At 48.6% G+C, this 21990-nt stretch overlaps 1 protein-coding gene across 1 annotated transcript in view; it reads left to right on the forward strand.

The window, feature by feature from the left end:
- LOC137305890 (RNA-binding protein Nova-1-like) overlaps positions 1–21757 on the forward strand; it is a 123687-nt gene extending 101930 nt beyond the window's left edge. Inside the window, exon 4 of the mRNA XM_067974827.1 lies at positions 18321–21757. Within this exon, the coding sequence (XP_067830928.1) occupies positions 18321–19322 (1002 nt within the window). The 3' untranslated portion in view covers positions 19323–21757. The remainder of the gene's footprint in view (positions 1–18320) is intronic.
- Positions 21758–21990: the final 233 nt, after the last annotated feature.

Here is a 21990-nt window from a genome sequence, read left to right on the forward strand (position 1 = left end):
GCCCCCACAGTCCTATCATTGGTCGCCCGACATGTCCATCCTCGCGGTGCCCCGCCTTCCCACAGCCAATCGGAAAGCGAACTGACTCTTCATTTCCCAATTGGATGATTATTGACAGTCAGTCAAACAGCCATTTCCCCATCTCCAATATTTTTATTACTAATAAACGAAAGTGTTCAAAGATGATACAAAAATTGGTAGGGTGGTAAATAGTGAGGAGGATAGCCTCAGTCTGCAGGACGATATAGATGGGTTGGTCAGATGGGCGGAACAGTGGCAAATGGAATTTAACCCGGAAAAGTGCGAGGTGATGCACTTTGGAGGGACTAACAAGGCAAGGGAATACACAATGAATGGGAGGACCCTAGGCAAGACAGAGGGTCAGAGGGATCTTGGTGTGCAAGTTCACAGATCCCTGAAGGCGGCGGAACAGGTAGATAAGGTGGTAAAGAAGGCATATGGGATACTTGCCTTTATTAGCCGAGGCATAGAATATAAGAGCAAGGAGGTTATGATGGAGCTGTATAAAACACTGGTTAGGCCACAGCTGGAGTACTGTGTGCAGTTCTGGTCGCCACACTACAGGAAGGATGTGATCGCTTTGGAGAGGGTGCAGAGGAGATTCACCAGGATGTTACCAGGGCTGGAGCGCTTCAGCTATGAAGAGAGACTGGGAAGATTGGGTTTGTTTTCCTTGGAGCAGAGGAGGCTGAGGGGGGACATGATTGAGGTGTACAAAATTATGAGGGGCACAGATAGGATGGATACTAAGGAGCTTTTTCCCTTCGTTGAGGGTTCTATAACAAGGGGACATAGATTCAAGGTAAAAGGCGGGAGGTTTAGAGGGGATTTGAGAAAGAACTTTTTCACCCAGAGGGTGGTTGGAGTCTGGAACTCACTGCCTGAGAGGGTTGTGGAGGCAGGAACCCTCACAACATTCAAGAAGCATTTGGATGAGCACTTGAAATGCCATAGCATACAAGGCTACGGACCAAATGCTGGAATATGGGATTAGATTAGACAGGGCTTGATGGCCGGCGCGGACACGATGGGCCGAAGGGCCTCGATCCGTGCTGTATAACTCTATGACTCTATGATTTTTTTAAAACCACAATTTTTTTAAATGCCCCCTATGATTTTTCTCCCAGGATTTGCTCGCAGCGAGTTTCCTGGAGATTAATCTTTAATTCCTGGAGACTCCAGGGCAATCCTGGAGGATTGGCAACCCTATGTCGCCCACATCACCAGGACAACAACATGAAGGGTTCATTCCAAGAGCACAGCTCAATATGTGAGACATTGTGACCATCAGGTTGGAGGGTTTGACATTGTGATATCCCCTGGTGAGATTCCCACTGAATCCGGGAACGTTGGTCAGCCTGGCTACAGATTCCGCATTCCTGGAAGAAAGGGAAGAGTCTCGGCCTAGTGGTGATTGAAGCCTCAGTCGTTCTACAGCAAGAAAAGGGGCCATCTTTCACCATCCCTTTGCCCCCTGACTGCAACGTTTCCTCTTGAGTTTAAGCTTGTACCCGGTGTTGGCCCCACCTCCATTTGTGAGCAGCAGCTATATTTAGCATCTGGGTGCTACATTTAGGCCTCTGGGAATAATCAGGAGCCAGGCCCCTGGATTTGGGTCTCTGCCAGCTTTGAGAAACAAGAGCAGGAGCTGTTTTGAAAAGTGATAAGGCGAGCCCAATAGTGATAGATCTTATCTAAGCCGGCCTGAGACTTCGAAACCAAAGAACTGTTTATACAGGGCGGTTGTGAACTGATAAGGTCTGAATTAATGACCACAGATGTTTCTCCTTGTGTGAGACACTCGGGGCCTGTGCAGAAATGGCTTTCTTTCTCCACAAGGACACGCAGTTCCAAGGAGATGATGCAGCAGGAAGCTAATATAAAAAGACTACGTCATCCTAAACAAAACTTCAATCACGACTTCAGAACCTCCTGCTTCCCCTGCAGTACCTGTTAACCCCTTCTCCCCTGAACATTTCTCACCTCACTCCATGAATCCTATTTTTCCTTCCCTCTTTCCCTGAGTGTGCCGACTCTCGCTGGGGCCTGCTTCTGCAGGTGCCTGCACCCTTCCGCTATCTTATGAAAATGACTAACAGGGAAACGCCCAGGAGATCACAACGCCCAGGAGATCACAACGCCCAGGAGATCACAACGACCCTGATCAAAGTCATGCCAGGGTTCAGTGGGCAGCCCTCTCGCCTCTGAGTCAGAAAATTGTGGGTTCAAGACTTGAGCACAAAATCAAGGCTGACACTCCCAGTACAGTTATATAAAAAGAAAAAGGGTGGCTAAGGCAAACGTAGGTCCCTTAGAGGATGAGACCGGGAAATTAATGGTGGGAAACATGGAGATGGCAAAAATGCGGAACAAATATTTTGTTTCAGTCTTTACGGTAGAGGACACTAAGAATATCCCAACACTGGACAAACAGGGGGCTCTAGGGGGGAGGAGCTAAATACGATTAAAATCACTAAGGAATTGGTACTCAGTAAATTAATGGGACTCAAGGCGGATAAATCCCCTGGACCTGATGGCTTACATCCTAGGGTCTTGAGGGAAGTGGCAGGAGGGATTGTGGATGCTTTGGTAATAATTTTCCAAAATTCTCGACTCGGCAAAGGTCCCGGCAGATTGGAAAACTGCTAATGTAACACCGTTATTTAAAAAGGGTAGTAGGCAGAAGGCTGGAAATTATAGACCAGTTAGCCTAACATCTGTGGTGGGTAAAATTTTGGAGTCTATTATTAAGGAGACAGTAGCGGAACATTTGGATAAACATAATTTAATAGGACAAAGTCAGCATGGCTTTACGAAGGGGAAGTCATGTCTGACAAATTTGCTTGAGTTCTTTGAGGACGTAACGTACAGGGTGGATAAAGGGGAACCAGTGGATGTAGTGTATTTAGACTTCCAGAAGGCATTCGACAAGGTGCCACATAAAAGATTACTGCTCAAGATAAAGAATCACTGGATTGGGGGTAATATTCTGGCATGGGTGGAGGATTGGTTATCTAACAGGAAGCAGAGAGTTGGGATAAATGGTACATTCTCGGACTGGCAACCAGTAGCCAGTGGTGTTCCGCAGGGGTCGGTGCTGGGTCCCCAACACTTTACAATCTATATTAACGATTTGGAGGAGGGGACCGAGTGTAACATATCAAAGTTTGCAGATGATACAAAGATGGGAGGGAAAGTAGAGAGTGAGGAGGACATAAAAAACCTACAAGGGGATATAGACAGGCTGGGTGAGTGGGCGGAGATTTGGCAGATGCAATACAATGTTGGAAAATGTGAGGTTATGCACTTTGGCAGGAAAAATCGGAGAGCAAGTTATTATCTCAATGGCGAGAAACTGGAAAGTACTGCAGTACAAAGGGATCTGGGGGTCCTAGTGCAAGAAAATCAAAAAGTTAGTATGCAGGTGCAGCAGGTGATCAAGAAGGCCAACGGAATGTTGACTTTTATTGCTAGGGGGATAGAATATAAAAACAGGGAGATATTGCTGCAGTTATATAAGGTATTGGTGAGACCGCACCTGGAATACTGCATACAGTTTTGGTGTCCATACTTAAGAAAAGACATACTTGCTCTCGAGGCAGTACAAAGAAGGTTCACTCGGTTAATCCCGGGGATGAGGGGGCGGACATATGAGGAGAGGTTGAGTAGATTGGGACTCTACTCATTGGAGTTCAGAAGAATGAGAGGCGATCTTATTGAAACATATAAGATTATGAAGGGGCTTGATCGGGTGGATGCGGTAAGGATGTTCCCAAGGATGGGTGAAACTAGAACTAGGGGGCATAATCTTAGAATAAGGGGCTGCTCTTTCAAAACTGAGATGAGGAGAAACTTCTTCACTCAGAGGGTGGTAGGTCTGTGGAATTTGCTGCCCCAGGAAGCTGTGGAAGCTACATCATTAAATAAATTTAAAACAGAAATAGACAGTTTCCTAGAAGTAAAGGGAATTAGGGGTTACGGGGAGCGGGCAGGAAATTGGACATGATTTTAGATTTGAGGTTAGGACCAGATCAGCCATGATCTTATTGAATGGCGGAGCAGGCTCGAGGGGCCGATTGGCCTACTCCTGCTCCTATTTCTTATGTTCTTATGTTCTTACTGAGGGAATGCCGCACTGTCGGAGGTGCCGTCTTTCGGAATGAGACGTTAAACCAAGGCCCAGTCTGCCCCTCGGGTGGATGTAAAAGATCCCATGGCCACTATTTCAAAGAAGAGCAGGGGAGTTCTCTCCGATGTCCCGGCCAATATTTATCCCTCAAACGACATCACTGAAAACAGATTATCTGTTCATTATCACATTGCTGTTTGTGGGATCTTGCTGTGCGTGAATTTGCTGCCGCGTTTCCTACATTACAACAAAAAGTACTTCATTGGCTGTGAAGCACTTTGGGACATCCTGAGGTCGTGAAAGGTGCTCTAGAAATGCAAGAGTTTCTTTTAACAACCTTGACGTTCCACATTCAGTCCCTTGGCTTTCCCCTGAGCTTCTCACTGCCCAATGGAACTTAATCCCCCCCCCCCACTGCGGGTATGAAATTCTAATTGCCCCAAATTCCTGTTGTTCCTCCATTTCATCCAATTGTTGAAGGGAACGATAGGATAGGGTCTGAGGTTCTGTGTGAGTGGTACCAGGTGAGAGGCCGGAGAGAGAAACTGGGATTGTTCTCATTAGAGCAGAGAAGGTTAAGGGGTGATGTAATCGAGGTTCAAAATCATGAAGGGGTTTTGATGGAGTAAATAAGGAGAAACTGTTTCCAGTGGCGGGAGGGTCGGTAACCAGAGGACACAGATTTAATTTAATTGGATTAAAGAACCAGAGGAAAGATTAGAATTTTTTTTACGCAGTGAGTTGTTCTGATCTGGAATGTGCTGCCTGAAAGGGCGGTGGAAGCAGATTCAATAATAACTTTCAAAACGGAATTGGATAAATACTTGAAAAGGAAAAATTTGCAGGGCTACGGGGAAAGAGCAGGGAGAGTGGGACTAATTGGATAGCTCTTTCAAAGAGCCAGCACAGGCACGATGGGCCGAATGGCCTCCTCCTGTGCTGTAAGATTCTATGATTTTTAGCTGGACAGTTAGCTTGTGAAGCAGAAACCCATTTTCCATCATCTCCGTGTCTCGTGAAGTGAGGCTATTTATTATTAAGGTTCTCTATTAGGAAAACTAACATCAGAACACAGGGCTGTCCATACCTGACAATCTCACGCACAAGTGATCAGGACATTTTCCTCTACCCTCACTGAGAGTCGCTCCAGCCAAGTCGCCACCCAGGCTGAGATCTGAAAGCTCGGCTCGGTCGCTGTCCACACCTGTGTGTGAAGAATGGCCCTTGGGTGAGGTACAAGAGAGCAGCCAAGACCCGTGGAAATTTACCCTGGCAAAAAACCTGGAGGGGGAATGAAAGATAAAAGAGTACTAGCAGGATACTGAGGCATTGCTCATCGATACTCTCAGTTCTGGAGCACGGTTCAGACCTTTAGCTGCTAACGTGGCCTGTGTCTTTAAGGATGCTGCTCTAATCAGGTGGATCCAGGCTGCTTATAAACCACTGCCGTTAATCAGAGGGCAGCTTTGACTGCTTGAGAATTTCGGGCTACAGGCCGATTAGTGGCGTACTCTGTCTCTTTGGAAGATTTTTTTTGCGTCTGTAACACAATGTGACACTTTGAAATGTGACGGATATTGTTCAAACAGACTGTTACACATGGCCTAGCAGATCCTCGTGGCATTGCTCGTGACAAGTTGGAGGATAGGCGTTTTATAACACTGGAGGTGGACAATGTACCATCTGGGTCACTGCACTGCCAAGCACTTACTTTGCTTTTGGTTTCTACATTTCCTACCTCTTCGGTTCTGATTTTCTGCCATTTTATTTTGAGCCAACCAATGAGGTGTGAAGGCCTGAAGTATGACAGGAAGTGAGCGTGACATTTACAGGAAGTGTGTGCGATATCCAAGGGTTAGGGTTAGGGTTAGGATTAGGGTTAGGGTTAGGGTTAGGGTTAGGATTAGGGTTAGGGTTAGGGTTAGGGTTAGGGTTAGGGTTACTGCTGCACCTCTTGTGGCGTTGCTCGCAGATGGAGGAAATGGGCCGTCCTTTAGCTGTGCTATAAAGACTGAGAGGTGACAGCACCACCTGCGCATCAGGTAAATATAATCGGTGTTACCAATTACAGTTCACAGTGACACCTGTATAAAGGGCACTCCCAAAGAACAGGCACTTATTGAGAGAACCAAATAACTTACCTGATAAAATATACAAGAGGCACTCTGAAACTTAGATGCTGAGAGGCTGTTTCTCCTGGCTGGAGAATCTAGAACTAGGGGCATAGTCTCAGGATAAGGGGTCGGCCATTTAAGACTGAGATAAGGAGGAATTTCTTCACTCAGAGGGTTGTGAATCTTTGGAATTCTCTGCCCAGGAGGGCTGTGGATGTTGAGTCGTTGAATATGTTCAAGACTGAGATCAATAGATTTTTGGACTCTAAGGGAATCAAGGGATATGGGGATCGGGCGGGAAAGTGGAGTTGAGGTCGAAGATCAGCCATGATCTTACTGAATGGCGGGGCAGGCTCGAGGGGCCGAATGGCCTACTCCTGCTCCTATTTCTTACGTTCTTACGAAACCATAGTCATGCGCAAATTATGAACTACAGACAGCCTTCAAGCCCTTTTACAGCTTAAAACACGAGACGGGCAGGTCATCACGAGGCAGCAGCGGGTTTTGTGAAAGAAACAGCTTTGGTGAAATGGGGAGTTTTTTACCCAGTATCCATAGTGGCTGAGAAACCGCTCTATGTCTGGGATTGAACGCTGATGTTTCATGGCTCTGTGCCGAGGACAGCTGAATGCCAGTCCTTAAAGTGCCTGTAATTTACAGGTTTCGCTGTATACTTAGTGTCACACTCTAGTACATTGAAATCAATGTTACCAATTCAAGAACACTTCCTGGTGTCACGATTTTTAATCAAGCCTTCATGTCAACATTTAACATTGAAACTGCCTATGAAAACATTTAGAATGGAAATCCTGTATGTAAACGGTGGCCTGTAACAATGTAATTGCAGACTCCAGACACTAGGTGGCACTGTAACACAAGTTTCTGAAGTCCCTGTCACCATCTTGTGAATAATAAAAACTGATTGTCGTTAACTGCCCCTGAGCAGAGGCCTGGGCAAGTTACTAGAACAGAGATGGGTATAAACAGATACAAGAGTGGTGTCCTTGTAAACACAGCAGATTATTTCCTTTTAACACCCTAGTTCAAAGGTCATACGGTACAAACATCACCTGACAATGGAAATCTGGCGGCCTGCAATCCCTTACTGTATTCAGAGCAAAGAACCTGAACCTCCAGCTCCTAGTTTGGGGCAATCTGAGGATCTCCCTCTCTCCTGTTTCTCTTACATTCTCCATTCTCTTTCCTCTTCTGCTTTCACACTCTTTCCTCCTTCAATCTAGCTGTATTTCTCTCCTTTTCTCTTTTCACACTCTACATTTCTCGCTTCAACAATTTCCGTTTATATAGCACCTTTAATGCAGCAAAAAGACCCAAAGTGCTTCACTGAGGTGCAATCAATAATTGGACATCTTCCCCTCTCGTACTTTGTGTTTCTCACTAAGGTCCACGATATTAGCAATGAATCAGTTAATGGGTCGGGGTGATATTAATGTGTCCGCTATTTTAAAAAAGGTACTGACCCATTTATTGTAAAAACAGGAAGGTCTCTGGACTAACCTCTTGGTTAACGCAGCAGAAAGAGGAATTTCATCAACATTAGTGACTCATTGCTCATATCAACATCAACTCACCAAGTTCTTTTACTCCCTCTGTCACACTCTGTGCACCTTTTCTCCCTCACTTTTATATTTTCTTTCACATTTCTTACTTTCCTTTGTGCTCTATTAATCATTAATGTTGTAACCTCGTTGCCTCCCTTTATCTATACTCTGACGATTTTATCTTCTTTCTCTATTATTTTCCCTTCCACTTTTCATTCCATTCTTCCCTACTTCATTCTCCCCCTAATTTTGTCAATTCTTCCTTCCTTTAATTCCTCATTCCTATTTTTCCTCCTTTCTTTTTCCTTTCCCTCTTCCTTGCTCATTTTCCTCCTTTCTTCCTTCCCTCATTTCCCTCTCGCTCTCTCTGTCTTTCCCTCTCGCTCTCTCTGTCTTTCCCTCTCGCTCTCTCTGTCTTTCCCTCTCGCTCTCTCTGTCTTTCCCTCTCGCTCTCTCTGTCTTTCTCTCTCGCTCTCTCTGTCTTTCTCTCTCGCTCTCTCTGTCTTTCTCTCTCGCTCTCTCTGTCTTTCTCTCTCGCTCTCTCTGTCTTTCTCTCTCGCTCTCTCTGTCTTTCTCTCTCGCTCTCTCTGTCTTTCTCTCTCGCTCTCTCTGTCTTTCTCTCTCGCTCTCTCTGTCTTTCTCTCTCGCTCTCTCTGTCTTTCTCTCTCGCTCTCTCTGTCTTTCCCTCTCGCTCTCTCTGTCTTTCCCTCTCGCTCTCTCTGTCTTTCCCTCTCGCTCTCTCTGTTTTTCCCTCTCGCTCTCTCTGTCTTTCTCTCTCGCTCTCTCTGTCTTTCTCTCTCGCTCTCTCTCTCGCTCTCTCTGTCTTTCTCTCTCGCTCTCTCTCTCGCTCTCTCTGTCTTTCTCTCTCGCTCTCTCTGTCTTTCTCTCTCGCTCTCTCTGTCTTTCTCTCTCGCTCTCTCTGTCTTTCTCTCTCGCTCTCTCTGTCTTTCTCTCTCGCTCTCTCTGTCTTTCTCTCTCGCTCTCTCTGTCTTTCTCTCTCGCTCTCTCTGTCTTTCTCTCTCGCTCTCTCTGTCTTTCTCTCTCGCTCTCTCTGTCTTTCTCTCTCGCTCTCTCTGTCTTTCTCTCTCGCTCTCTCTGTCTTTCCCTCTCGCTCTCTCTGTCTTTCCCTCTCGCTCTCTCTGTCTTTCCCTCTCGCTCTCTCTGTCTTTCCCTCTCGCTCTCTCTGTCTTTCCCTCTCGCTCTCTCTGTCTTTCTCTCTCGCTCTCTCTGTCTTTCTCTCTCGCTCTCTCTGTCTTTCCCTCTCGCTCTCTCTGTCTTTCCCTCTCGCTCTCTCTGTCTTTCCCTCTCGCTCTCTCTGTCTTTCCCTCTCGCTCTCTCGTGCTCTCTCTGTCTTTCTCTCTGTCTTTATCCCCCTGTATCTATCTCACTCACTGCCAGTAACCTGACCCAGTTTGGGACAGGATAGAGAATGAATTATTTACACGAGTGCTGGTAGGAGACGTACACATTGTCGATATTGATGCTGACACTCCGGCTGTCTGTTTGGACACTCCGGCAACCTTTTCTACAGCCCCAGCAGACAGTGGCGATGTAATGCAGGCCTCCCATCACAAATAAATAGACTGCCTGAGGAGATCAGGTTCCAGACTGGACTGTAATGTCACAACGAATTAGATTAAAATCATTCCAGAGTCAATAATATAATCGACCACACTGATAGTCATTTTATTCTCCCGACCAAACCCCTCCCCTCGGACTCTTCTGCTACTTTCCTACTGATCGAGGGTCCGAATTCGGCCGGATTGGCACCCTCTTCACTTCCCATCCTTTTCCTCCTTTGAACGTTTCTCTCTTGGTCTTCTTGAGCTCAAGCATACTGCTGCACACCCTCGTCCCTCCCCCTGTCTCCTCACTGTTGAAATCGAGGCTTGTTGTACCATCTCCTATTCCAGCTCATTCTTTCCCATAAACCTCAACGATTACATAGAATTTACAGCACAGAAACAGGCCATTCGGCCCAACTGGTCTGTGCTGGTGTTTATGCTCCACACGAGCCTCCTTCCACTCCTCTTCATCTCACCCTATCAGCATATCCTTCTATTCCTTTCTCCCTCATGTGTTTATCGAGCTTCCCCTTAAATGTATCTACACTATTCACCTCAACTACTCCTTGTGGGAGTGAGTTCCACATTCTCACCACTCTCTGGGTAAAGAAGTTTCTCCTGAATTCCCTATTGGATTTATTAGTGACTATCTTATATTGATGACCTCTAGTTCTGGTCTCCCCACAAGTGGAAACATCTTCTCTCTGTCTACCCTATCGAACCCCTTCATAATTTTAAAGACCTCTATCAGGTCACCCCTCAGTCGTCTCTTTTCTAGAGAAAAGAGCCCCAGCCCATTCAATCTTTCCTGATAGTTATAACCTCTCAGTTCTGGTATCATCCTAGTGAATCTTTTTTGCACCTTCTCCAGTGCCTCCATATCCTTTATGTAATATGGAGACCAGAACTGTGTACAGTGCTCCCAGTGTGGTCTAACCAAGATTTTATATAAGTTTAACATAACTTCTCTGCTTTTCAGTTCTATCCCTCTAGAAATGAACCACAGTGCTTGATTTGCATTTTTTTATGGCCTTATTAACCTGCGTCACTACTTTTACTGATTTGTGTATCTGTACCCCCAGATCTCCCTGCTTCTGTACCCCATTTAGACTCTTATTTTGCAAGCAGTGTGTGGCCTCCATATTCTTCCTACCAAAATGCATCACCTCACACTTATCGATATTAAAATTCATTTGCCAATTGAACGCCCATTCTGCAAGTTTATTAACATTTTCCTGTATTTTGTCGCAGTCTCCCTCAGTATTAACTACACCCCCCAATTTGGTGTCACCTCCCTCAATCTTTGTCTCCTCCTCTAATTTACCAGTTTGTGAAATATAAGCAAGGTTTCGGTCAAACACGACATTTTGATCTCCTCTCCAACTGTTTCTTTTTCCAAAGGTGGTGCTGGGCCTGGATTATGGGTCTCAGCCCTTCAACTGAGTCCTGAGTGATAAGAGGTGTCACCATTTCACACTGAAGAAAGGCGGCTAGCCAAATAAAAACGGGGAAGTTAGGAGTAAGAAGTGCGGCCAGACACAATTTATTCACCCAAAGGGCAATTGAGTTGTAGAATAAGACATCAGTTAACAATGTTGAAGGGGTCAGTGTCATGGGGTCAAGAAGTAATGACACGTGTTTCTGTAGAGAGGAAGGGTTGACAGATATGGTGTGATGGTGGGTAGGTGAAAAAGGAAAGACTTTCATTTCTACAGCTCCCTTTACAATCTCAGGACATCCCAAAGCACTTTACAGCCATTGTCCCACTCCAGACACGTGACCACATAACCTTGGGAGTGCTGCACTGTCGGAGGTGCCGTCTTTCGGATGAGACGTTAAACCGAGGCCCCGTCTGCCCCTCTCAGGTGGACGTAAAAGATCCCATGGCACTATTTTGAAGAAGAGCAGGGGGAGTTCTCCCCGGCGTCCTGGCCAATATTTGTCCTTCAACCAACATCACTTAAAAAAAACAGATTATCTGGTCATTATCTCATTGCTGTGCGTGGGAGCTTGCTGTGCGCAAATTGTCTGCTGCGTTTCCTACATTACAACAGTGACTACACTTCAAAAAATACTTCATTGGCTGTAAAGCGCTTTGGGACGTCCTGAGGTTGTGAAAGGCGCTATATAAATGCAAGTCTTTCTTTCCTGGCCCTAGTAACCAGCTAGTGACCTCTGACAGAAAACACACAGCGAGGTGGGGGGGAGGGGAGTTGTGGGAGTGGCCATTGGGGTCAGGTTATGGCTGTGATACTCTTCCCCCCCACCCCATGGTCGATTAACCCCCGACACTCACTGCCTAGGCTCACATGTGAAGAATGGCTACTGGAATGAGACCAAGGCTGGAAGAGTCAGCACCTTCTCTGGGGGAGAGGGGGGAGGGGAGAGGGGGGAGGAACTGGGTAAAAATATAAGATGGAGGACCGGAAGGGCTGATTGATGCCAGTTCCCAAATAAAGAAGGAGACAAAGAAAAAGGGGGAAGGAGCAAGAGAGAATGGGAAAAGGGAATCTGAAGATGGCTCCTCAGAGGTTCAGTGCTCCAAAATGCCTCTGATATAATGTTTATCCCTCTAAGCTCGGGCTCAGGGGATGTGTTAAATGCAGCACAATGAACCTGATCTGCTAATTCTTTAAGCCTTTTGTACAAATGTCAACCTCCCCTCCCCCGCTCCCCCCCCCAACTCCAAGACCCCCTCCCCTTGCAGCAACATTGTGCTCTTGAAGGAGACAGAAAGCATCGAGCCCCATTCTGTTCTGTGTGAAAACGGCAGCTTAGTCTCCACGGCAACGGTGACTCATGGGAACCAATGCTTTTGCGAAATGTTCCAGTTCCTTCCAAGGAGATTAGACAAAAAGAGAGACTCTGCTGCCCCACGGCCAGTCCTGTCCACCCGTCAATCCCTGCGCTCGCTGACCTACATTGTCGAGCAACGCCTCCATTTTAAAATTCTCAACCTCCTGTTCAAATCCCTCCCTGGCCTCCTCGCCCCCCCCCCATCTCCTTAACCTCCTCCAGCCCTACAACCCTCCAAGATCTCTGCATTCCTCCTCAATTGAAAATTTCAAAACTGCCATTGATAGATTTTTGTTGGGTAAGGGTATTGAGGATTATGTAACCAAGACGGGTAGATGGAGTGAAGATATAGATCAGCCATAATTTAATTGAATGACGGAACAGGCTCGAGGGGCTGAATGGCCTCCTCCTGCTCCTATCTTAAGTCTGGCCTCTTGCGGTTTCCATCGCTCCACCATTGGCGGCCGTGCCTTCAGCTGCCTGGGCCGTAAGCTCTGGAATTCCCTCCCTAAACCTCTCCGCCTCTCTCTCCTCCTTTTAAGATGCTCTTTGAAACCTACCTCTTTGACCAAGCTTTTGGTCATCTGTCCTAATATCTCCTTATGTGGCTCGGTGTCAAATTTTGTCTGATAATCGCTCCTGTGAAGCGCCTTGGGACGTTTTACCACATTAAAGGCGCTATATAAATGCAAGATGTTGTTGGGACAATGGGGTCACAGTCTACACTGTGGAGGGCTCGCTGTGAGGTGGACCTTGGGTGGGGAATTCAGTCAGTAATCGCCTCTGAACCATAGTGTCAGCCGTGGCCCAGTGGGGACCCCTCTCACCTCGGAGTCTGAAGGTCGTGGGTTCAAGACCCATCCGGAGACTCGAGCCCATAATCCAGGCCGGCACTCCCAGTGCAGTACTGAGGGAGGTGCCGTCTTTTGGATGAGACGTTAAACCGAGGCCCCGTCTGCCCTCTCAGGTGGACGTAAAAGATCCCATGGGCACTATTGGAAGAAGAGCAGGGGGAGTTCTCCCCGGTGTCCTGACCAATATTTATCCCTCAACCAATATCACTAAAAACAGATTATCTGGTCATTATCTCGTGCTGTTTGTGGGATCTTGCTGTGCACAAATTGGCTGCCGTGTTTCCTACATTACAACAGTGACTCCAATTCAAAAAGTACTTCATTGGATGCAAAGTGCTTTGGGACATCCTGAGGTCGTGAAAGGCACTATATAAATGCAAGTCTTTCTTTCTGCTCCCGGTATTTATGGATCTTCAAAACTGTTCAGTTCTGGCCTAGGGAGCGTATCCAGCGAGTAGCTGAGCCGCACAGACCAGGAAGATCTAAGTTTCCAATGCCCGAACCGTGCAGAATTAAACAATCTCAACCTAGTGGCGCAACAAGTGGTCTCAACGTCCTTAGGTTAGGGAGCGCAAAAGTCAGCCAGCGTTCTTGCTTCTGAACACTCTCCGGTGACCTTCTGCTGGCAAGTGCATGCATGTGTGTGAATTGTCGGGGGCCTGGCTCTGATGCCTTCAGTGGTTAAATAACCCCATACAAGAACAGCCACAGTGGACAATTGGCCAGCAGGTGGCTGTAGAATCGCACCCCACCTCGAGACAGCACATTCAGAAGCAGCAAAAAGAAAGAAATAACTTGCATTTATACAGCGTCTTTCACAACTCAGCATGTCCCAAAGCACTTTACAGCCAGTGACCATATTTTTGAAGTGTAGTCACTGTTGTAATGTAGGAAACACGGCAGCCAATTTGCACAAAGCAAGATCCCACAAACAGCAATGTGATAATGACCAGATCATCTGTTTTAGTGATGTTGGTTGAGAGATAAATATTGGCCCCAGGACACTGGGGAGAACTCCCCTGCTCTTCTTCGAATAGTGACATGGGATCTTTTACAGGTTTAATGTCTCATATGAAAGACGGCACCTCCGACAGTGCAGCACTCCCTCAGTACTGCATTAGGAGAGTCAGTGTAGATGTTGTGCCCAAGTCTCTGGAGTGGGGCTCGAACCCACGATCTTCTGACTCAGGCAAAAGGGCCACGTTCCCTGAGCAGAGAGTTGCTCGAAAGCAATTGGCAGGGTCAGTGCAGCGACCGTGTACCATCAGCTTAAAATTAGAGCTCGGCCGTTCAGGGGTGATGTCAGGAAGCACTTCTTCACACAAAGGGGAGTGGAAATCTGGAACTCTCTTCCCCCAAAAAAGCTGTTGAGGCTGGGGGTCAATTGAAAATTTCAAAACTGAGATCGATAGATTTTTGTTAGGCAAAGAGTATTAAGGGTCATGGAACCAAGGCGGGTAAATGGAGTTAAGATACAGATCAGCCATGATTTAATTGAATGACGGAACAGGGGTCGATGGGCTGAATGGCCTCCTGTTCCTGTGTACCGTGAGGTGATGAGTCTGTGTATGGTCCTCCCGCTACGCGGAAGCTGGCATGGCTCCGCCCCCTTGGCACTGCCCCCTTATTGGCGGGCGTGGCGAGAGGGAACGTCCCATGGCCTGACAGGCTGTGAAAGGCACATGCAGCAGCTTGTCTGCCAGGAGCCTCTGGTGAAGCGGAGGAGGGCAGTAAATGGCCCTCGGCCCTGTTTCGAGTACCAGCACTGCGCTATTTCTGGAGCCGGTTCAGTGTCTTTGAATAGCTCGATCTGACAATCCCTGGTGAGGTTCCAAATCTACAGCAGCTTAACCATTTGTCAGACTTTCTGGGACAAAGTCCCACCACACTGATCTCAAAGTTTCATCGACCTTGGCATCAAGAAAGAAAAACTATTTCCGTTTCGAAACCTGCGGGATTGTTGGACTTGTAAAGTGTGCAGTCTAATAAAAAGCAGCTTCCTGTACTTTCGGAATTACCGTTAATTTTTCAGACATTAGTTTAATGTCCATCCCTAGGATCCACCACAACTTGTGCAGCCATCTGGTAAACCCACGAGGCAATTCTCCTGCATTCAGTAAGAGTCACACACAGCACATGGTGATCTCACCCATGGATGGACTTTGCTGGTTCGTTCCCAGTGCTGCTCTCCCTCAGTCTTGCTGGAGATAGCGATGGAGGCAGTGCTATTCCAACAGTCCTAGCAATAATGAAAGTCCTTTATTAAAACTGTAGGACGGTCACGACCTCAGTGAATGTTGGGGGGAAAAAAACCATAGGAGCAAGAGAAAGCTGATAGGGGGGATGTGAAAGGAAACAGGGTGTCCTGGGCCAATATTTATCCCCCAACCAACATCACTAAAACAGATTATCTGGTCATTATCACATTGCTATTTGTGGGATCTTGCTGTGCACACATTGTCTGCCGCATTTCCTACATTACAACAGTGACTACACTTCAAAAGTACTTCATTGGCTGTAAAGCGCTTTGGGACGTCCTGAGGTTGTGAAAGGCGCTATATAAATACAAGTCTGCTTTTCTGTTCATATCTCTGCTGGGACTAATCCAGCTGCTTCCCAGTGCTGGGCTCAGTATCCCTGTCCCCCGCGTCACTGTCCCAGTGCTGGGCTCAGTATCCCTGTCCCCCGCGTCACTGTCCCAGTGCTGGGCTCAGTATCCCTGTCCCCCCCGCACCCCGCGTCACTGTCCCAGTGCTGGGCTCAGTATCCCTGTCCCCCGCGTCACTGTCCCAGTGCTGGGCTCAGTATCCCTGTCCCCCCGCGTCACTGTCCCAGTGCTGGGCTCAGTATCCCTGTCCCCCCCGCACCCCACGTCACTGTCCCAGTGCTGGGCTCAGTATCCCTGTCCCCCCCGCACCCCGCGTCACTGTCCCAGTGCTGGGCTCAGTATCCCTGTCCCCCATGTCACTGTCCCAGTGCTGGGCTCAGTATCCCTGTCCCCCCGCGTCACTGTCCCAGTGCTGGGCTCAGTATCCCTGTCCCCCGCGTCACTGTCCCAGTGCTGGGCTCAGTATCCCTGTCCCCCCGCGTCACTGTCCCAGTGCTGGGCTCAGTATCCCTGTCCCCCCGCACCCCGCGTCACTGTCCCAGTGCTGGGCTCAGTATCCCTGTCCCCCCGCGTCACTGTCCCAGTGCTGGGCTCAGTATCCCTGTCCCCCATGTCACTGTCCCAGTGCTGGGCTCAGTATCCCTGTCCCCCGCGTCACTGTCCCAGTGCTGGGCTCAGTATCCCTGTCCCCCCGCACCCCGCGTCACTGACTGTATCTCCAGTTCTGATGATTTGCTGGAGCCGTTAATAATTCCGGGATCTCGGCTGCTCCGTCTGCCGATGGAGTCATTCCAAATCTCGGTGCTCCCTCCAGTGGCAGTAGTTGGAAAGTGCCGAGCTGTTCCACAGGCTCCGGATTTGAACCGTGAGGAACGCAGTCTCTGTGTGTTCAGTCTTACAAACTCACTCTTTTGTTGACATGTTTGTGATTTCACTGGTCCAGCACTTGGCAAATCTTCTCCTCCCAGATCTCTGCGTTCCTCCAATTCTGGCCTCTTGTCCATCCCCGATTCCCATCGCTCCACCATTGGCGGCCGTGCCTTCAGCTGCCTCGGCCCTGAGCTCTGGAATTCCCTCCCTAAACCTCTCCGCCTCTCTCTCCTCCTTTAAGACGCTCCTTAAAACCTACCTCTCTGACCAAGCTTTTGGTCACCTGTCCGAATATCTCCTTATGTGGCTCGGTGTCAAATTTTGTTGGATAATCGCTCCTGTGAAGCACCTTGGGACGTTTAACTATGTTAAAGGCGCTATATAAATGCAAGTTGTTGTTGTTCTATGTTCCATGAATCTCAACCTCCAGGAACTTTGAAAGTTACAAAGAATTTGGACCTGGAACGATGCTCTAGTATGAATTTCGCACTCATCAAGGTTTCTTTTTATTTGTTCATGAAATGTGGGCATCGCTGGCGAGGCCGGCATTTATTGCCCATCCCTATTTGCCCTTGAGAAGGTGGTGGTGAGCCGCCTTCTTGAACCGCTGCAGTCCGTGTGGTGAAGATTCTCCCACAGTGCTGACCCAGGATTTTGACCCAGCGACGATGAAGGAACGGCGATATATTTCCAAGTCGGGATGGTGTGTGACTTGGAGGGGAACGTGCAGGTGGTGTTGTTCCCATGTACCTGCTGCCCTTGTCCTTCTAGGTGGTAGAGGTCGAGGGTTTGGGAGGTGCTGTTGAAGAAGCCTTGGCGAGTTGCTGCAGTGCATCAGGCACTCTGCATCAAACATTTAGGTACAGCGCAGGGAGCTTTACTCTGTATCTAACCCTGTACCTGCCCTGGGAGTGTTTGATGGGACAGTGTAGAGGGAGCTTTACTCTGTATCTAACCCGTGCTGTACCTGCCCTGGGAGATATACTGCACTGTGTCCCAGCTCCTACCCTAGCCGAGAGCAGTTAACCCAATGCCAGCTTGGACTTGTGTGCGTGGTTTACCACCTGACCAGAAAAAAAGCCTTGTATTTCTACAGCACCTTTCATGACCTCAGGACGTCCAATAGTGATTCACAGCCAATGAAGAACTTTTTGAAGTATAGTCGCTGTTGTAATGTCGGAGACTCGGCAGCCAATTTGCGCACAACAAGATCCCACAAGCAGGATAATCTGTTGTTTATCGATGTTGGTTGAGTAATAAATATTGGCCAGGATACCAGGGAGCATTATCCCACTTCAAATAATGCTGTGGGATCTTTTACGTCCACCTGAGAGGGAAGACGTGGCCTCGGCTTAACGTCTCATCCAAAAGACGGCACCTCCGACAGTGCAGCACTCCCTCGGTGCTGTACTGGGAGTGTCAGCCTAGATTTTGTGCTCAAGTGTCTGGAGTGGGACTTGAACCCACGACCTTCTGACTCAGAGGTGAGAGTGCTGCCCACTGGGTTATGGTTGACACATTTTGTCGGGGGGGTGGGGGTGGAGTTTTAACCTGACCCGCCCATTTGGCAAACTAACGATATCGGGTGCGTCACTGGTTTTACTTTCCGTTGCGGTCAATTACACCTGACCCAGTGGGTTCCCGTCCGGCGAGTTAGGTCAATATTACCTCCATGGTGCCTTTGCCCATGGAACAGTCAGGGGGCGGAGTTTCTGGCCACACTCAGCCCTCTTTGCTCTGGTTCCTGTGGGAAGGGTTTACGCCAGAAAGCTCTAACCAAGGTCTGCCATTTGTCTTCCAGGCAAAGCTGATTGTACCGAACAGTACGGCAGGACTCATCATTGGGAAAGGAGGAGCAACAGTGAAGGCAGTGATGGAACAGTCTGGGGCCTGGGTCCAGCTGTCCCAGAAGCCGGAAGGGATTAACCTGCAGGAGCGGGTGGTGACCGTCAGCGGTGAGGGGGAGCAGAACCGCAAAGCAGTGGAGTTGATTGTCCAGAAGATCCAGGAGGACCCCCAGAGCGGCAGCTGCCTCAACATCAGCTACGCCAACATCTCGGGCCCAGTGGCCAACTCCAACCCCACCGGCTCCCCCTACGCCAACTCGACCGAGGTGCTGCCGGCTGCGGCTTCGGCGGCTGGGCTGCTGGGGCACGCCAACCTGGCCGGAGTGGCCGGCTTCACCACCGGGCTGTCCGGCTTCACAGGCAACGATCTCCTGGCCATCAGTTCGGCACTCAACACGTTGGCAAGCTACGGATACAACACCAACTCCCTGGGCCTGGGGCTCAACCCGGCCACCGCCACTGGGGTCTTGGCAGCGGTGGCCGCCAGCGCCAACCCCACCGCGGCCGCGGCCGCCAACCTCTTGGCCTCCTACGCCAATGAAGCCTCGGCCGGCGCCAACGCCCCAGGAAGCACGGTGGGCACCTTCTCTCTCGGCTCCCTGGCCACCGCCGCCACCAACGGCTACTTCGGCGCCGCCTCGCCGCTGGCGGCCGGCTCCATCCTGGCCGCGGAGAAGCTGGGCGAGGGCGCCAAGGACGTGGTGGAGATCGCGGTGCCAGAGAACCTGGTGGGAGCCATTTTGGGCAAGGGCGGCAAGACGCTGGTGGAGTACCAGGAGTTGACTGGCGCGCGGATTCAGATCTCCAAGAAGGGGGAGTTTATCCCGGGCACGAGGAACCGCAAAGTGACGATCACGGGCACAGCGGCCGCTACCCAGGCGGCGCAGTATTTAATCAGCCAGCGGATCACCTACGAGCAGGGAGTCCGTGCGGCAAACCTGCAGAAAGTTGGGTAAACAAAGGCCGCAAAAAAACAGAAAGACAGGTTTCCGTTTTTTTTTAAAACTGAAAGGGGCTTCTATAGTACTTGATTCTAATTAAAACGTCTTGTATTAATATATTATATGACAACGTCAGAGATCTGTGTATATGTAAATAATGTTTACCACATGTTTCCATGGAGACCACGTTTTCTGTTTTTTGTTTTTTTCCTCCCCTCCTTTTTTCTCCCTTTTTTTTCTCCCCTCAATCCTTTTTGTGGCTTTGTCGTCTTTCTGGACTTGACTAAAACATCCTCCTCAGACAGGCAGTGTCCCATCGACTCCGTCCCTCCCTCCACCCCATCTGCTGGGTGACCCAGGGCACTCCCAACATCCTCCTCCTCCCACCTCTCTAGGGTTGGCAACTCTGATTGGACATATTCCTGGAGATTCCATCAAATGACTTCCCGTCTCTAATGCCCTGCCCCCCTCTCACACTCCCACCATTGGTCGCCTGACATGTCCGTCCTCATGGTACCCCCCACGGCCCTGCCATTGGTCGCCTGACATGTCCATCATTGCAGTGCCCCGCCTTCTCACACCCAGTGAACAGACTCCTCATTACCCCATTGGATGATTGTTGACTGTCAGTCAAACAGCCTGTTTCTACCCATCTCCAATATTTTTATAACTAATAAATGAAAGTGTTCAACAAATATGAGAAAGAAATGCACACAACACCCCCTATGGCTTTTCTCCCGGGTGTTGCTCATAGCAAGGTCCTGGAGATTAATCTTTAATTCCTGGAGACTCCAGGACAATCCTGGAGGGTTGGCAACCCTACTCCTCCCCTCTCCCCAACTGACGGCAATGTGAAAACACAAGGGCAGCTTTCCGTCTTCAGTGGTTTGAGCGATCACACACCGGGTAAACCGCCATCTTGGTTCTGTTCTTTGCTTCCCAGTCCTGGAATTCCTTTGGGAATTCAATGCTTCTCTCTGGAGTGAACCTTCCCAGAAGAGTGTCTGGACTCTGTTAGCCGACCTGGCATCGCCGCATTTACTGCAGTTTAGATGTTGTCTGGTCATAAATATGAGATAGTAGATTCAGAACTGAGAGGTTATAACTATCAGGAGACAGAAAAGAGAAGGCTGAGGGGAGACCTGATCGAGGTCTTTAAGATTATGAAAGGGTTTGACAGGGTGGACGTAGAGAAGATGTTTCCACTTGTGGGGGAGACCAGAACCAGGGGGCCATAAATATAAGAGAGTCACTAATAAATCCAATAGGGAATTCAGGAGAAACTTCTTTACCCAGAGAGTGGTGAGAATGTGGAACTCGCTCCCACAGGAAGTGGTTGAGGTGAATAGTGTAGATACATTTAAGGGGAAGCTGGATAAACACATGAGGGAGAAAGGAATAGAAGGATATGCTGAGATGAAGAGGGGAGGGAGGAGGCTCGTGTGGAGCATAAACACTGGCATAGACCAGATGGGATGAATGGCCTGTTTCTGTGCTGTAAATTCGATGTATTTCATGGGATTTAATATATTTTAAGAAATGCCATACAACTCCGGAATGTAACCACTGGATGTCCCTGCTCTGGGGTATGCTCCAGAGACATCTAGTGGTAGGAGGAGTGTAGTGGGAAGGAACTTAGGAACAGGAGGAGGCCATTCAGCCCCTCGAGCCTGTTTCACCATTCAATCAGATCATGGCTGATCTGTATCTCAACTCCATTTGCCCAATTTGCATCCATTTTCCAATACCTAACAAAAGTAGTGACTGCCGGTGGGGGGGTTTGCCTGGTTGGTTTCTCTCCACAGTTTACCACAGTTTATCTCTACACTAGTGCTGAGTTTGGACTGGAATTGGTCTTACTGTAATATCTCTCGGGAAAGGCGAGCGGTTGGAGTTTAGATCCATCTACTCGGCAAAAAGATTGGGTGCGAAACACAAGGAGACGGAGAAAGTGCCCTCCGCAGAGGAAAAGTAATCATTCTTAGGAACACATAAAGCCCATTAATCAATAAATCCCACCTCTTCACCTTCCTACCGTGTTCCTCAGTCCTTTCTTCTGAAGTTTGTCCAATTGTCTCTTGAAGCCATTCTGCCCACTTCAATATCCTTGGACTTGCCAGCTGCTAATCATCAACAAACATTCCAGCAACAAACAGACCCCACTGATGACCAGGAGTAAATTCTCAGTTATAACACTCTCACTTAAACACTACACTCAGTTATAAGACTCTCAGTTATAACACTCACCTCACTCAGGGTCACCTGCTGTGGACAGTTTCACTTCTCCTGGATTTCAATGAACACGACACAGGCCAAATATTTATTACCAATCCGAAGGAAACGTATCTCAGTGAATTGGCTGAACTCCCCGAGATGTTGAGGTAGTGGTTCCTACTCTCCGTGCTCTGTATGGAACAGAGTCAATGTGGAGATGGATTTCAAACATGTAAAGCACAGTTACCACCTGATCCTCATTGGACAGGCAGGAGTCATTCCATCTGGCCAGATGTGTAATAAAAGGCAGAGTCTACAGTTTAGATATAGACTAATTTCTGCCACACTGAACGAGGCCAACCTACAGTGAGGAACAATTGGAGATACTCCTGGAGACTGGGGGGTGGATGCTGGGGGTCCACAGGCTAAGAGTGGGAGATAGTCACAGAGACTGGTGGGGGTCCACAGA

This window comes from Heptranchias perlo, chromosome 41, assembly GCF_035084215.1.
Source record: "Heptranchias perlo isolate sHepPer1 chromosome 41, sHepPer1.hap1, whole genome shotgun sequence".
NCBI classification, from domain to species: Eukaryota; Metazoa; Chordata; class Chondrichthyes; order Hexanchiformes; family Hexanchidae; genus Heptranchias; species Heptranchias perlo.